This window comes from Phascolarctos cinereus, unplaced genomic scaffold, assembly GCF_003287225.1.
Source record: "Phascolarctos cinereus isolate Bilbo 61053 unplaced genomic scaffold, phaCin_HiC Scaffold_5;HRSCAF=322, whole genome shotgun sequence".
In the NCBI taxonomy this organism is placed as follows: Eukaryota; Metazoa; Chordata; class Mammalia; order Diprotodontia; family Phascolarctidae; genus Phascolarctos; species Phascolarctos cinereus.
Window position 1 is genome coordinate 250,322,354 of NW_027555958.1, and position 18,049 is coordinate 250,340,402.

The following is an 18,049-nucleotide window of genomic DNA, read 5'->3' on the forward strand; positions in this document are numbered from 1 at the left end:
GAATACCCTGCAGGGTCAGTTTCCTGGTCATGGATTTCTGGCTGACATTCTTTGCAATTCTAGGGTATTAGAAATCACACGGACTTCTTAATTTGATTTGGTGTGAACTAAAAGATTAGTTTTATGGAAGCTGGATTGCCTGCTGTCCATTCAGAAGTCAATCTTGGACAGAAATCTTAAGCAAATGTTCACTAATAACTTTTCCATGCCTTATGGAACTACACAGTAGATTCATGCTTGTTTTCACATTTTCTTTGCAGGCCACCCAACTCCAAGTTAAAAAAAACCTTAACTGCTTATAATTTAACATGAAACCTTAAAATAATTCAGTTTCTAAGTCATATCTCAGTTTTGCCCCCAAGTAACATTGCTTTCTAGTACTCAAGTGAATTTAGATCTCATCAATGTGGGTATTCACTCTAGTGAAATCAAAGGGGGGCCTACCTCAGCCACGGCCCTTTCTCATTTTTTTCTTGGCATTCAGGTTCTTTGCTCACATCCTTTGCTTCTTTGTACTGTGCTCCAAAATGCTCACATCTAATGTATTTTAATAACCACTTCAAAATCCCTGTTAACTTGCAATCCTGACATTAGAAACGTCAATCCTTTTGCCCACAGTGCAAATGTTGTCTATGCTAGGCATCTGTGCTACCTTTCCTGGGAAGCAGTGTTAAAGCATATTGGTACCAAGATACTCTTCCATTATCTTATCTTTCTTTAAATTCCAAGCTCCAGAGTCCAGAGTATAGGACTGCAAAATTAGATCAATAGTCATTCCTCCGATTTTACAAAAAGGGACTGACTGGGTGACACACAAAGAGAGCCCAAGAATTACCACCCATCTGGGGACTGGAGGGTGTATTAATTATTACCTGGTGCTATTAACTAGCAAAAATTAATAACCTTGATTGATGATTGTGCCCCAGGGATTCTCTAGCAAGGTCACAGTAATGGACAGAGCCACAATCCACACTCTCATCTTGACACCAACTCCACTGATATTTTACCATTACGCCACAGTACAACACATTTAAATCCTCACAAGGGAGGAGGCCCTTGAGCCCCAGTTACTATCTACCAAAAGTGCACTTGACTCATGAACCATGCTTTTTGGATGGAAGACTCCCCAGCCTCAGCCCCCTTGTCAAACAGTCCATAACCACACCACCCCAAGAGCCACCAGAAAGGGCTGGGACAGCCTATGTTGAGTTGTCAAGCTTAGAGTTGGGTTCCAGATATGTCTCACTAGTGGAAGGTCTTTATAGAGCATCCAAATCATCAAGCACAACTCTCTGTGATTACTTAATGAGATTACCAGGGAAGAAGGAACAATCCAATAAAAACTTCAATTTTACTTTGAAACCACAGTTTGGTACACAAGTAGCTTATTACTAACTCAAACACTATACATTTATCTTCCAAAGCTATCATCTTAATATACTGTCACCTTTACATTATCCCTGAGTAGCTTAAGTGTAGAAAGTGTTATTTATTTCCTCTATATGATAAAATAGATACCCAGAAAAATTAGGTAGATTTTTCAGATTTTGTAGCTTGGTAAAGGAGCTTAGAGTCCAAAAATTAACTGAGAACACAAACTAAATAAAACTAAATATACAGAATACTCCAAAAAATGGATAAAACAAAATATATCATGACAAGCTACACAAGATAAATTAGAAAAATTTGACTGGGAGGAAAAATCTTTGCTTCAGTCATCTCTGAAAAATCTGATTATGACCAAGGAAGCCGCTCCTCTAATAGCAAGTCAAAGAATACAGTTTTAACAAGAAATTAAATGCCTACAGTCTTGTTTACAATCTCCTTCCTGTTCTTAATGCCTGTAGAAACAGCCTCTTTATGTTCGGTTCAGAATAAAAATCAAGTCTACGTTTAACGCTAGGTTGAAGGCTACTGGATGCCAGCTAAGGAAGGGTGCCTTCCATCAAGATGACCACTTCCTGAATACTCCAAAAATGAGTCTTTACTGCTCTTTTCTATTCTCATGACTATAATTAGCCAATGATTCTGCCCCCAAAGTCTGTGTTTCTTGGTAAGCCCAATCTTTTTTGATCTTAAGAATCTGTCCTCAAAAGTCATTTGGCAGCTTTTAGATTAAAAACCCTCTTCTCTTGTCAGGGAATATGGGGAAGTACCAGAAGTATCTTCAGAGGATCAGTTGAGAAACCAGATCATCCAATCCAAAAAAATACAACTTCATTTTTTCAAAAGGCAGAAATTAAGGTCTTTATTTCAAAATCTGAGTTATGGTTGACCCCTTTACCGAGTGCCAATGGTAACTTGCCACACCCGTACCAAGTTGTCTGTGTATCCAGCAAATAAGGTCTGCAGGAAGAAGACAAATATAATGTCACACACACATAAGCTCCAAAATAAAATGCAGTCTTCCCTCCTCCTTTACAGAATAGGAACCCTACCCTAACCATAGTTGCTAGTGCCATTCCTTGGAAATTTGTATTTAATTTCTACATGCATATTTATCTCCCAAACTGGAATATAAGCTCCCTGAAGCCAGGAACTGGCACACTGTAAGCACTTAATAAATGGCTATTGAATAAATGAGCCACATGGAAACTTAATCGAAGATAGGAACCCTATCAAATCACAGGATACCATTCTATCTATCTTTTCATTTCCCAGAAAAGTAAAATGAGATGTAAAATAACTTGGCCAGAGTATTAAGAAGGAAGTGGTAGAGGCAATATCCAAATCCAAGTCCTCTTTCCACTGCTCACACTGCTTCTCCAATAAATTACAATTCCAAGCAATTAATAACCCAAGCCCAGGGACAGAGACAGAGACCGCTTTCAACAATTCCTTCCCAGTGTATATAAGAAGGGTCCAAGGGTTCCCTGAGACAATCAGCTCTGTCAGGGAGGGCAAGATGAACACTTACCTGGCCATCAGCAGACCAGGCTAAAGAAGTGCACTGGGGAGGCTCAGCCTTGCTGCTGGTGCTGATCACTTCTTGCTTAAGCTCATCCACAATGATCTTGCCCTCTAGGTCCTGAAATTTACAAGTTAACAATAATAACTAGAATTACACCATGCATTAGGGTTTTGCAAAGTCTATACATATATGTATGTGTATATTCTTCCCTCGATTTTTATTTATTTCATTTCATTTGACTCTTACAACCTTGTCAAGTAGGTATTACCCCCAATTTACAGAGGCTGTGACTAAGCATTGGAGGCAGGAGTAGAAACATTTCTCTCCCTTGGCACACAGAGATGTAGTAACTTTCTGAATACTGCTGACCATACGGGGGGGGGGGGGGGGTGCCACACATCAGACCCCAGAAACTACTGAACTATCCAATAAGACATTTCAGCATTTTTTCCCTTATGAGAGATGACATAGATATAGAACATCACTGCCTACCAATTCAGGGCTAGATATAGAACATCACTGCCTACCAATTCAGGGAATATCCCAGACCCTTTCCTACTCAGACCTTGAGGAGCCAGGAGGTTGCTCAGAAACAGCCTCTGGATTTCAGCAGGGTCAGTCAGATGGCATGTTGGGTTTCATCACAGCTCTACCATGGCCCCTAGGCCCCTTCCACGAATATTTCTCTGAAATCTAGGCAATTTGAAACCGATCACTCACCCAGATCTTGATGCTGGGCCCAGTAGCAGCACAGAGCCAGTATCGATTGGGGCTGAAGCAGAGAGCATTGATTATGTCACCACCATCCAGAGTGTAGAGGTGCTTACCCTCATTGAGGTCCCACAACATGGCTTGACCATCCTACAAACAGAATGCAGAAATATTCCCATACAGTTAATTTCCTGCAAATCAGCCCATTTCATTCCAGTTCCCCTTCTTCCTGTTCTGGGACTGCCCATAAACTCTTCAATTCTTGTCATTTTCCCTGTTCCTACTGAGCCAGGACACAATTTGCTTTTCTAGCAGTACCCCAAGAGGTTTAATGATATATCAAAAAAAAAATCACACAAGTAGTGCTAACTGAAATTCTGGTTCTAACTACAAACCTATCAAGCCCCCACTCTACTGCACTGGTTTCCATGATCAAGAATAAGTGAATACCCTTCAGGCTAGGACCCTTAAAACTCAGTTACCACTTACTAAGGTTTTCTTATATTTAACCCTTGGGTAGCTTTTTCGATGAAGGTCTTTCCACCTCTCATACCTTGCCTCCAGAGGCACAGAGAGAGCCATCAGGAGAAACTGTAACTGTGTTTAGGTAGCCTGTGTGACCAATGTGGTTTGTCTTCAGTTTGCAGTTGGCCAAGTTCCAGACCTAGTAATGAGTGAGAAGAGGGAGAAGTTTCAGAGGGAGGATCTGCTCTTCATATAGAATCCACAATTAACTTGCAATTTTTCAGTTTTCCTGAGACCAATGATGAAAATCCAATAGAAACTTGACTTTAGAATGGATTTCTTTTTTTACCAGTAAACAGAATATGACTTTAGTCTGATACTTACTAACTTGTACTCTTTAAAATCTATTAGAGTCATATAATTAGCAGCAGTATAAGTAGTACAAGGATTATTTCTCCCCTTTTATAGATATCAAAACCCAACACCTATATAAATTAAATTACTTGCTAATTTAGACCATAAAGCACAGATCTGAAAATGTTAACCAGGCCTTTGCATTTCATAGCTTGGCTAGATGCTCAATATATAAGAACCACTCAAACTAGGGATAATTTCCTAATTTCGAGTTACAGATTAGTATCTTTGCATCAAATCTGACAAGCTTGATATCCAAGACATAAAGGAAACTGACACATACCTAAGACCCAGAGAAAGCTATTCCTCAAGTGGTCAAAAGATATGAGGCTCAAGAAAAATTGTAAATTTTCACCCACCATAAAAAATCCTGCATTAATGGGGCAGCTAAGTGGCACAGTGGATAGAGCACCGGCCCTGAAGTCAGGAGGACCTGAGTTCAAATCCGGCCTCAGACCAAACACTTGACACTTACCAGCTGTGTGACCTTGGGCAAGTCACTTAGCCCCAACTGCCTAAAAAAATAAATAAATGAAAAATCCTTCCTTATTAATACAACCAAATTAAAACAAAATAAAAGTTTTACCTCACATCTATCAATCTGACAAAATGAGAAGCAATAGAAAGTATTAGGAGAATGTTCAGAAAATAGCCAACTAATGCACTGTGTAGAACTGAGAACTGGTCCCACCATTCTGCACCAAAATTTCTGCAATTATAAAAGTATCTAAATTATTTGTAACCTTTCCACTCAGTGATACAACTGGGTACATGTCTCCAGGAGAGTAAAGCAAAGCTTCCTTTATCAACCAAAATATTCACAGCAATACTTTCTGGCAGCCGTACGATGAAACAAAACTGGTGGTCAATGACTGCATAAATGAATAAACTTATATATACATAACTGAATGTTATACAGTAAAGGAACAAAGGAATTCAGAAAAAAAAGGGCAAATACAAACCGATAGTGATATAAAAAAATAAAGAATCAACAAAGTGTATCTTTAGCCATGTCTTCAGGAAGTGAAGACTGTGAATTGGTGAAAGTGATATCATTTTAATTGATCAGAAAAACCGCCAAATTCAGGAACGTATTAGTGGGCTGACACCTAGATCAATCTTGATCATTCTCACCTTGACCAGCTTGTCCCAGCCACAAGAGACAATGATGGGGTTGCTGCTATTGGGTGAAAAACGGACACAGGACACCCACTCTGAGTGGCTCTCATCCTGTGGGATATTCAAAGGGGAAAAGTTAGACACAGTTATTCCTGTCCCTGTCCACTGCTCTAAGGCTATGGTTCTGTTGACTTAATTTCTTCCCACCCTAGTTGGTTCAAAATGACTGAATGGATGAGAAAATACTCCCTGCCATATCCATGCATGCACCAAAGTGGGAAATAACCTTACATCTACATTTATTTGTGTACAAGTACCACCACTGCTACTAAATGAAGGGCTTTCAAAAGCATGGGCTGTCAGCTGCACACCCAGGCCAATATTCTGCATTAACAAAATCTCAATAAATATTAGATTAACAACTAATCCAGACATCATACTTATATGGGGGCGGGAAAACAGGATGGAGACGGGCAAATAGGGCTAACCATTCCACATGCAAATAGACTCATAACTGAGCTTATAGTACAATAAAACCCCAAGTCTTTGACATGAATTGTGTATACTATATAATCCTATACTGATTTTTTTTTACCTGCACAGTGTATTTACAGACACCCAGGGTGTTCCACAGCTTGATAGTCTTATCCCGGGAACCAGAGACAATCTGGCGGTTGTCTGAAGAGAAGGCCACACTCAGCACATCCTTGGTGTGACCAACAAAGCGCCTGGTGGTAGTGCCACTAGATGGGAAGACAGGATTCCTCTCAAATACATGAATTCCCCTTTCCCCAAAACAGTCTTCCACATCCCTCTTCTACACTGGGTTTTTCATAGCCTCCTATGTCTTTATAGCCCACCAGGAAAAATGACCTCTTCTTTATGCTAGCTAGAACTCACTCCTAGCTAAAAATCTAGGTCCAATGACTAACACTGGTCCCAGCAGACAAGATAGTGAAACACCTTCCTCCCCTGGATTTGGGGGATGAAGACAGTATGGGAAAGAGATAGGTACAAAATCTTGAATATTGTATACATCTGATGTCACTTGTTTCACCTAATTTTCTTTGCAATAAGGTAGAGTTGGGAGTCTGGAGAGAATACTGGGAAGTCTTATTGGAAAATATCTTTGCCTATAGTTTCAAAGGTCCCATCAGAATTGCAGGACTTGTCTTCAGTCCCCAGGGGAGTCAGCTGACAATGTCATACTCTCATCACCGGGACATCATGAATTCTTTTCTTCTGACCTCAGAACAATTCTCCCAGCTGCCATTTGTTCATTGGCTTGATCCAGCCCACAAAAACTTCTCTAATTACTTTCAGTATCCCCCTAGGATGATCCTTCCTCATTCAAACCATTATCCCACTTGGACACCTGGAGCACACACCAATTTTATGTAACTATTCAGTCATTTCAGTTGTGTCCAATTCTTTGTTGACCCCATTTGTGGGTTTTTCCTTCTCCAACCCATTTTACAGATGAGGAACTGAGATAAACATGGTTAAGTGACTTGCTCAGGGTTACACAGCTAGTACATATTTATATAATTCTAGGGCCCTTCTAAGTCTACTTCCTCCCCTCTTCTATCCTACCTATCTTTTGCCAAGGACCTAGGTTTAATACCTACCCAAAGGGGTACTTACGTTGTGAGATCCCACAGTCTTAGTGTGCCATCCCAGGAGCCTGAGAGTGCAAACTGGCCATCAGAGGAAATGACCACATCACTAACAAAATGTGAGTGACCCCTGAGGGCACGCTGGGGGATTCCATAATTTGTTTCATCTCTGGTAAGCTTCCACATGATAATGGTCTTATCTGGATAGGAGGGAACAAATCAAAAGAAAAGATGAGTAAAACTAAATTCATCTTTGTCCTCTCAATTCCATCACACATTAGTTCTTATGCTGATAGGACCAAAAGGGTTAGGGATGTCCAGTCAGTGCTGATGGCTCCAAAGCTCTCAAAGCTAACAGTTACAAAAAACATATCACATGTAGAAGCATGGAAGAGATCTTTATTACCTACATGAATAACTTGTTTCTCCAAAATCTAGATGAAGAAATGTAGAATACTTTTACAAGAAATTTAAACTAGACTTGTTGGAAAATTTCATATTGACAGAAACTGTCACCTGTCCCAGATTAAATTCAGTTAAGGAACTGAGAGCTACCCAACACTATGCTAGGTGTTATTACAGGGGTTACCAACAAGAAGACAAGACAGCTATACAGAAAACAGTTAAATAAAAGCCCTAAAGAGGACATAAACAGTAATGGAGTGCCACAAAAGTCCAGAGAAGAGAAATATTTACCTGTTGGGAAGAGATTTTGATTCTAAAATAATGCTTCAATCACCCTGCTGCTCAAGCTATAATCTTAACTTCCTACTCATCTAAGCTCAATTCCCCTGAATAGGTTTGGTACTTTTTGCTTCATAACATCTATACTTACAAAACATTTTAAGAGAGAACACAAACTCTCCTCGTCTTCATGGTGCTTGGTCTAAGAAACTTCATGCTTACCCTCTCCCTCTATTGTCTTTGTTCAGACTGTCTACCCACCCCAACTTGGCCTTTCTCTAAAACCCAAATGATATAAGACTCATGAAGGAAAATGCTATTCACATTCAGAAAGAATGTGAATGCAGATCAGGAGTCTGAATGCAGATCAAAGCATACTATTTTCACTTTTGTTGGTTTTCTTTCTCATTCTTTTTCCCTTTTGTTCTGATTCTTTCACAACATAATGGTACATGTATAACCTATATGAAATTGCTTGCTATCTTGGGGAGGGGATAAAAAGGAAGGGAGAGAAGAATTTGGAACTCAAAATTTTATAAAGAAATGAATGTTGAAAATAAAATAAAAATCATGGAGCTCCGGAAAAAAAAAGCACCCAAATGATGTGTCAAAAGATCACAACTCAATACAGTACTTTGTTTTTTCCATTATTCCATGTATATTATTAACTTTGCTGCCCCAACTGGATTCTAAGCTCCCCTCACAGTACTACAAAAGTGGAAGATATCTGAATCAATTTCTGCAACATCCATTTAAATGCTTTGGGCTGAAAAGGTTAATGGCACATTCTGAAAAATATGGCTCAGATTAGAAGCTCAGATCACCTCTCCCCAACCTACACCCCCAATCTCTTGCATCCCTCCTTAGCTATCTATATGCTCTCTTTACAACACCAGACTATTTCCAGTCTTCCTGTGCCCCACTCCTGCCAACCGATTAAAGGCAAAACTCCTTTGCCTAGGATTTAAAATCTACCATTTCATTCTCATATTCCTTAATCTATGTCTCAGAAACCTCGACTATATTATTTCCCAAACATTCCTTGTAATTTCTCCTTCTCTAGAGCTTTGCCTACATTTTTCATCCATCCATAAGAGCTTGACTCAAAAATCAACTCTTCACAAAGACTTCTTCACCAAGGTCTAGCAGTGCTTTCAACACAGAAAGAGCTTCAATGGATATTCATTAATTGAAAGAAACTAGGGAAGCTTAGAGAGGAGACTTGGTCTTGGTCACACGCACCCCCAACAATTCTGTTACACATCAACATTCTCATTTTAGGCATGAGAAAAATGGATTTTCCTTCAGTCTTAACCCCAAAGAGGTTAAAGTGATTTAACCAAGATTACAGGATAACTACTACCAGATAGGTCTTCTCACTCCTAAACCAGCACTCTTTTCAATACATCACAACATTCCAAAAGTAAATGTCTTGCCAATTTAAGATACAGAAACAGCTGTAGTGTAGCACTGGACCTGAAGTCAGAAAGTTGGATTTGAAATCCTGATTCTACTTACTAGCAAGTCACTTCTGTGGCCCAACTTTCTCACTTGTGACAGCACTTCATAAAATGTAAATCACTATATAAATGCCAGCCAGGGCAGGCAGAACTATCTAACTCTTCCCTTTTAAAGCTGGCCTTTCTCGTATCCCCAAAACTCAGAAACGTGCCTGGCACATAGGAGATGCTTAATAAAAACTAGCTGAACGAAACGCTAGTTCACCAGGAATGAAAAGATCCAGCCAAAGGACAAGAATGAAGCTCAGAAACAGCCTCTGTATTCAGCACAGGCAATCAGACGGCGTGTTAGAAAATCATCATTGCTTCTCTGGCCCCAGAACACTTCTCTGGAAGTAGACAACCACCTCATCTCCCATGCCTTTTTTCCTCAAGATCTTCTTCATGCCTAAAATTACTTGCTGTTTCTCTTCTACAAAACTTTATCTTACACCGGGCTCTTGAACTGTTCCTCCTAGTAAAATTCCAAAAACACTTAACAGGTAAGTATGCCCACTAAGTTCTAGGTCCTGAATATACAAAGATGAAAACAATCCTAATTTCTTGATTCTTCAATCAAGTCATAGTATGAATATCAGGCATACAGATAAATGAGAACAGCATTAAATTAAAAAAATTAGGTAATAGCATTAGAAATTGGGAAAAAACTTCCTGCTGGTGACCTATGTTGGAGCCCCAATTAATAGGACCTCAGACAGCATTCTGAAGCACTAGGGTCTACACATCCTAGTGATACAGCTGGAAAGAACCTCAGGGATTATCTAGTACTTACAAAATAAAGATAACAGGCTGGGAGAAGCAAATGGCCCAACATCACCCAGTAAAGGGTAGAGCCAGAGTTTGAACCCAAGTCCTCATACTCAAAACCAACACTCTTTCCATAGCACTTCCAGCAAGCACGGGGAGCCTGGAAGACCTGAGTTCAAATCGTGTCTCCGACACTCAGTAGCTGTATGACTACAGACAAGTCACTTAACCCGTTTGCCTCAGTTATCCCAACTATAAAATAGGAGTAACAGCCTTTTAGTGAGGATCAAACAAGCTTAGGACAGTGCCCTGGCACATAGCAGGCATTATATACATGTCTATCCCTTCCTTCCTAGCCCCAATTCAATGTGAACCTGAGGCTCAGGCTATCTGGGGTCTGGGGGATTAAGATGAATATCCAAAACTCAAGATCTCTAGGAACAAGAAGAATCCAATAATCAGGACTCACAGATTCCATTCAGAGGTCCTTGTCCTTGTCAGACGTCACTGTCCTTGGAAAACAGTGTGTGGTGAGGGGTGGGCACCAAAGGCGGGTTCAGGAATCGTAAGACGGGGCGCTGGCCATTGGATTTACGGGGGGAAAAAAAAAGTAGGTGCTCAGACATCCCCGAATAAGGGGCCACTTCTGCCTCCTTTCTTTCGGTAAGAATGTGAATACCACCCCCTTGACGTCCCCAACATGGTCCAAGGCAACACGCCACCAACTTTCTTTTGGGGGGGGGCAACAGGGGTTAAGTGACTTGCCCAGTGTCACCCAGCTAAGTAAGGTTCAGAGGTCAGGTCCTCCTCAGGTCCATCCATTGCGCCACCTAGCTACCCTAGCAACCAGCTTGCAAGAAAGTAAGACTCACCCCTCAAACCACGGGGCCTTTTTTACCCCAGGACAATTATTATTCTGCTCCGCAACCCTCCCGAGACCCCTTTTATCTCTGATGCACAAGGACAGTCCGGGTCCCCACCGGAAAATGGTTTCACCCAGCCCGTGTCTCACCCCACAGACAAAATGAGCTCTGCCCAACTTCCCCCAAATCACCCCTGCCCGCCGCCCGCCAGGCTGGAGCCTCCTTCCCGCCCACCAGGGCCGGCTAAGCGACCGGCGCAGTCGCTCTTCCGCCTCCCGGCCCCGCCGCCCATCCTCCTTCAGCCCCGGAATCCTGCCTTCCACCCCTTCAGCAGAAGCGGACGTGCCTCCTCCAACTCCCTACCCCCACCGTCACCTTCCACCCGCCCCTGGCAGGTATGATCCGCGGCACGGTACCTCGGGAGGCGGACAGGATCATGTCTGGGAACTGGGGAGTCGTGGCGATCTGGGTCACCCAGCCATTGTGGCCTTTAAGGGTACCCCGAAGGGTCATCTGTTCAGTCATGATGACGAGATCTCGGTGGATCGCTCCAGGAGGAAGGATGGATCCAGATTGCACGGAGAGAGACCAGCCGGCTCTCCCGCACGCCAGGAGCCCAGCAAGAAAAGAGAGAGCAGTTTCCGGCCGGAATCGGATATACCCGAAGTTCCCGGATCCCGTTCAAAATGGCGGTCCCACGTAACACGTTTCCGTACGAAATGGCGGAGGTATTGTCCACAGCCAATGGGCGAAAGAGGGTGACGTCAGGGGGAGGGGCGGCAAAACGACCGTGCGTCGTGACGTCCTCTTCCCGGGCGCAGTGGACCTTTTATGGCCGAGTTCTTGCATCTCGTGTCTTTGATGTTTGCGTTCACTGTGTGTCCTTGCTGTTTTACCAGATCTTTTGGTTGCAAAAACCAGAATAGAAACCCACAAAGAGAGCGCCATGAAGCCATGTTACGTAGTGAGCGGGGAGAGAAGGACCTTGGTAATGAGAGAAGCGAAAACTGTACGGTCAGTTGGGCTTGGGGGACGCGTCTTTGCTCCCCTTCGCTACGTGAAACACGGCCCACGCGTTGCAGTTGAAGGTTGATTGAGGCTTCAAATATCGTTTTCAGGATTAAGGTTTTGCGAACCTCTGTAGCCGCTTTTCCAGTTCAGTGCGACCCACCCCTTCCCCTTGGCGAGCTATATATGCCCCTCTACCAAAAATAGGAACATTTTTTAATACAAAATAGAAAAAATAAGGATTGTAACGAAACTAAGAATCTTTTAAAAATTGCTTCCTTTTTAAAAAAGTATTTAATAAGGTCAACACTTTACTTTCTACTGTTTTTATCCGCTTCGGAGCTTCCTGCTTTTAAATTGAAAAATTTTAAATTTACGTGCTTTTAAAAAATGTTTGAATAGTCCGTTTGGGGGCGTGGGTGCGTCACCAACATCATTAACCCTTTCCTTGCCCTCCCACCCCCATTAAAAATAGAAGAGGAAACAACTTGTGACAGTATTGTTTCAGTCATTTTATGCAGTGTTCTCCAGGTTTAGGCTTGCATCATTCTGCATCCTTTCATACTTTACAAGTTTCTCTAAACTCATCTTTTGTCATTTTTTATGGCACAATGATAAGATAAGAGCTGCTCAAAGAAAGTGTGGAAAAGTGTGAGATATTAATAGTTTCTGGGAGTTTTAGGGCAAGTGAGAATTAAGGAAGAAAACATATGTAAATAAAATAAACCAGGGAGCAGGATATTTAGGAAGTCCCATGAAAAGTCTCAAGTCTGTACCTGTTGCTCAGGGTTGCCCCTGAGCTGGTCAAGACTGGTTCTGTGGTTTGTGGAAGCTATAGGCATAAAAGTGTTGAATTTCGTCTGCCTTCTTACTGAGCCAAGAATCCTGCATCTCTAAGTTTCAATGGCACTTTTGATGAAGTTAAATGCTGTCTTCTTAGAGACTGATGAACTATCCTGCTAGTAAAACCTGTGGAGTTCTTATTTTTCGTTTAGCCGCTTCTGATTTTCCCCATCATTTTCATCAAATGAGCCTTGAAGTTTGGGAGTATTCTGAACCAGTTGAGTAAATGCAGAGCTATACACCAAATCTCTCAAAGCCGCCCACTACTTTTCTGCTCTGATGTTGCCAGATGTGTTGACTCAGCTTTCATCATGTGTCTGTTGCTACGGGACTTTGTGATGGGTAAAAATGGCCTGGGTTATGTCTTTTGATTTATGCATAAATTGGATTTAAGTGAGGCAGAATTGCACGAAGAGGCAGCCTCAGTCTCTCTTCCAGTGACAAGACAGAGTCAGTGACTGATGATGGCTCTGGATGACTTAGGTATCTTTGATGACTAAACATGCTCTAAGCATTCCACAAGTGCCTGCTTCAGTCCCCTTCATGGCCATTGGAACAGATTGTTCTCATCTACCCATTCTGCCGTGGGGAGCGGGGGGAGTCTTCATTGCTTGGGGTAGATACCCCCAAACTCACCAAAAGGTTTGAAATCCCTTGGTTGCCCTCAGCCTGGTTTAGCCATCTGCCAAAACTATTTACCAAGGTGTAGCTGCTGTACCTGCTACAGCTTGTTGGAGTCACAGGTGAGAGTTAGGTGGATCAGGTGGACACCAAAGGTGGAAAGCAGCCCTCAAAAGGGCTCAGCAGCTCTCACACCAGAGGTACTAGTCTTCCCTGAACATACCCTACACCATAATATATATATATATATATATACACACACACACACACACACACACACACACACACACACACACACACACACACACACTCTTCAGGGGGCTGGGGTACCCTCTAAACTAAGGAATTTAAATACTGTCATCTCCATTTTACAGATGAAGTCAACAAGAAGCAGGTAAAGAAACTTGCTCAAATACCAGTACAAGAACTGAAACTAGAAACAAGATCTGATGTCTAGTTTAATGTGTTTTCCTGTATAACATGCTGTCTTTGGAGGACTAAAGGAAAAATACCTGCTGTCTCACCATTCTATTTTGTATCTCAGTATTCGTGCTAATGTAAGAGGAGCCTCCTATATTCCTATCTGTAGAATTACTGAAAGACTGCACTTCTGCGTTGAATCAGTAACCAGAGGTGTGAAGTAGCTGAGAACAAGGCCTGGAAATCTCCTTAAGTCAATCAATCACATCACCTTACCCCACTTTAACTGCCAGTATACCTTGACAGAGAGGGAACCTTTCATCAAATCAATTCATCCTAGGCTTTAGATTAAGTGCAAAAGAAAATTGAAAAAAAAAAGCTGTGATCAATTTAGGTGGAAGGAAGGAATGAAATAATTCATATATCATCAATAATTAAGCACTTACTATGTGTCAAGCATTGTGGTAAGTACTTAATAAATGTTATCTCATGGCTTCAAAGCCATTGGATAAGCTGAGGTTGTAAAGGAAGTATCTTCAGATTGGAAACTTTGTTTCTCCCTGTGAGTCAATAAAATAGACCAACTCAGAGCTCAGGAGATTTAAATGAGTGATGAGCTAGGAGAGAGTAGTTCCAGCAGAGCCCCTGAGAAGGAATTAATTGGGCAAAAGAATAGAACCTGAGCTTCAGGCTCAGTCTCAGTTTCTTCCCTTCACTCAGCCAGAGAGAAAGAAGTCTTGAATTTTGGAGGACCAGAGGATTGGGACTTGTCCATTGCTATCCTAGTAGCATCACCAGGACAACAATAGCTGATAGTAGTGTCTGCATTAGAAGATGAGGACAAACTGGATGCAGTGAAGTAAAACAGACATAAGGTTCTAAAAGGAGTCCAGCAGAATAGCTATACCATATAAGGGGACTATCTTGACAGCTCCAGGAAAAAGGATTTTCAGGAGCAGTGAGCTGCCCCCCTTTACTACATGTACTTCCTAAGGTTGTGCCCACTCTCCTCTGGACCTTATATGTAAGTCCTCTGGACTGTGATGGAAGTGTGTCACAGATCTGGGGGAAGGTTGTTTTATATCAACACTACAACCACAGTAAATAACTTTCTAAAAGCTAATTAAGTCTGACTAATTGATATCCACTATTGAACATGAGGCTCACTAGCATTAGAAAATGAATCCACTATCCCTATAGTCTTGAGGGGAAATGTAGTTAGTAGATTTCCCCCTAGGACCTGGCCTGCCTTCAAGATTAGGGGTTTTGGAGAGACTAATTGTGAGGGTCTATATGTGCTACACTGATAACTTTTCTAACACCTTGACTTCATAATTCTTCAACTTCTTTAACTAAAAGATATTCTGTAGTATAAAGGAGTATTTGAAGTAAAGAAAAAAAACCTAGCTCTAATCAAATTCTGGTTCTAATGCTTATTAATTTGGTGACCCTTACAACCTCAGTTTCCTCATCTGTAAAATGGGAATAATAATAATAATAATGTCACCTTTGTGTTACAAATGTTTTTGTGAGGAGAGTGTTTCATAAATCTTAAAACTTTATATAAATGCGGATTACTATTGAATGGAGGCAGAATCAGGCTTTCTTTTGGAACCCTGGGAAAGGTGCTCCTTTTATATAATATCTATTTTTAAAATTATTGTTGTCTTTCATTTTTTATACCAGACATACATATGCCAAGACATGACCCCACATAAGACTAAGCCTCCCTTGTCACAAATAAAAGCAGTAATGTTATCAGCATCTTACAATGTGTGCAACATTAGGTATTCATACCCCCCTATTTTTCTAACAAGAGTTAGGAGATATGTTTTATCACCTATCCTCTGGTTGTTCAGTCATTTCAGACTCTTTATGACCCTTATTTGGAGTTTTCTTGGCAAAGATACCGCAGTGATTTGCCATTTCCTTCTCCAGTTAATTTTACAGATGAGGAAACCGAGGCAAACAGGGTTAAGTGCCTTGCCCAGGATCACACAGCTAGGTAATGTCTGAGGCCAGGTTTGAACTCAGGAAGATGAGACTTCCTGTCTCTAGGCCCAGGACTCTATCCACTGTACCACTTAGCTGCCCAAAAAGGTAATATCAGTAAAGTGGTTAACCCATTTTTTTGTTCAGTTGTCTCAAACTCTTTGTGACCTGATGGACCATACTGTCCATTGGGTTTTCTTGGCAAAGATACTAGAAGAGGTTTGCCATTTCCTTCTCCAGTGGAATTAAGGCAAATAGAGGTTAAGTGACTTGTCCAGGGTCACACAGCTATTAAGCATCTGAGGCTGGATTTGAAATCAAGGCTTCCTGACTCTAGGCCTAACACTCTATCCACTGAGCTACCTAGCTGCCTCTGGACCCAATGCATTATCTTTATTCTGATTTTAGCAGTTTTTAATGTTGTTTTCAACTGTTTTACTGTAGTAATTGTATATAATTCTTCTCCTGTTTCTGCTTTCTGTGTTTTGCATCAGCTCATATCAGTCTTTCAGTGTTTCTCTGAATTCCTCCTATTCCTGTCCCATTATATTTTTATGCCACAATTTGTTGAGCCACTTTCCAATCTATGAACATCTATTTTTCTTTCCAGTTTTTGGCTATCATAAAAAGTCTCAATATGAACACTTTAGGATATATGTGACTTTAATTTCTGTCTTTGGGGTACATACTCAGTACTGGATTGATGATTGAATGGGCTTGACCTATTTATTTTTCTTGCCTAAGTCCAAATTGTTTTTCAGAATCATTGGACCAATTCAAGGCTCCACCAGCAGTATATTAGGGTATGGCTATCCAGTAGTCACTCCTACATTACTTTAGTTACTCATTGGATCTGATCTAGTGCCCATGTGTGCCTGGCTTCTTTTGCTGAGCACACAAACCCAGAACAGTGCACTATGCCAGTCAAAGGAGGTACTAGATCCATTAAATAGGTTGTTTGGCTTGCATGAATTGTGTTCCTTGCCTGTTGCTCAATTTTTTTTTTTTGGTTAGGCAATGGGGTTAAGTGACTTGCCCAGGTTCACACAGCTAGTAAGTGTCAAGTGTTTGGTCTGAGGTTGGATTTGAACTCAGGTCCTCCTGACTTCAGGGTGGGTGCTTTATCCACTGCACCACCTAGCTGCCCTTGTTGCTCAGATTTTACTCTCACACCAAGAATATTTTTGAGAGGGAAGACAACAATAATTCATTTGAGTTTCTACACAGGTATTTATATCTAAACAGGAGTTAGTGTCCTTATAATGTTGGTAGGTTCCTTGAGCTACTTTGGGGTTCCGCAGTACACATTGGGCTTGTTCTTTGCCTTCTCCTTGGGGATTTTTGCCTTCAAAATAGCTACTGCCATATGAGCTATTTCTACAAAGATGAGGTGATTTGTGAGGTCCAGGCATTTAGAGGGAAATGTACAACAAGATGAGAACCAAAGAAGGCCCCCCCTCAACACCCTCAAAGCTATACACCATGCACTAGATCAGAGATGGGGAACCTGCATTAAATTGTTGTGGTTTATCTGGGCCTTTGGATCAATTAATCACAGACATCTGCCACAGCAAGGACCTTATTTCATTGGTTACTACGCAGTCTTGCTGACAAGCTATTGATAAAGTCTTCAACAAGTTTCACATCACTAGACCTGGGGATTGCTGATGTGCTCTTCAGTATGATTCTATGCTGTGCTATCCAGAGGAACTAAGAAATGGTATAGTCTTTGCTTTCACCCTCTCAACAGGAAAATCTGCCCTCCAGAATTATTTTGCTAATGTCTTTTGTTTTATTTTGTTTTGCTTGCCACTAACTTTAGTATTCATTCCACATTTTCAAACAAAGTTGTCCTATGTTTGTTATTTTTTTAATGTTTATAGCTAAGCATTTTGGGGGGTTTGCTTTTATTATCAAAAAAATCCTGCAGTGAAAGGTATTATATTCGTTAGATTCCAGTCAAAGATACTGTACCATTTGAGCCATTAGGGATCATTTTAGCCTTTAAATAGAAAGAATATTTTAAATTTAATGATGACATGATTTATGTTGAAGAAAATTTGATATGTAATAAAGAACATGATGATTTTTTAAAAATGTAATAGTGTGACTATC

At 41.1% G+C, this 18,049-nt stretch overlaps 1 protein-coding gene, 1 non-coding gene and 1 pseudogene across 2 annotated transcripts; 1 reads left to right on the plus strand and 2 right to left on the minus strand.

Moving 5' to 3' along the window:
* Nucleotides 1-2,220: 2,220 nt before the first annotated feature.
* Nucleotides 2,221-11,689, minus strand: RACK1 (receptor for activated C kinase 1). Its single transcript, XM_020979206.2, has 8 exons — nucleotides 11,467-11,689; nucleotides 7,265-7,436; nucleotides 6,216-6,363; nucleotides 5,636-5,731; nucleotides 4,176-4,286; nucleotides 3,632-3,772; nucleotides 2,918-3,028; nucleotides 2,221-2,346 (listed from the first exon to the last, which is right to left on the minus strand). The coding sequence occupies exons 1-8, from the start codon at nucleotides 11,573-11,575 to the stop codon at nucleotides 2,281-2,283; spliced, it is 954 nt and encodes a 317-aa protein (XP_020834865.1). The 5' UTR covers nucleotides 11,576-11,689; the 3' UTR covers nucleotides 2,221-2,280.
* LOC144458074 (small nucleolar RNA SNORD95) lies at nucleotides 3,494-3,562 on the minus strand. Its single transcript, XR_013487626.1, has one exon. It is a non-coding gene; the product is annotated as a small nucleolar RNA SNORD95 (small nucleolar RNA).
* An 80-nt stretch (nucleotides 11,690-11,769) lies between the features above and the next one.
* LOC110202830 (CD9 antigen-like) lies at nucleotides 11,770-17,660 on the plus strand (annotated as a pseudogene).
* Nucleotides 17,661-18,049: the final 389 nt, after the last annotated feature.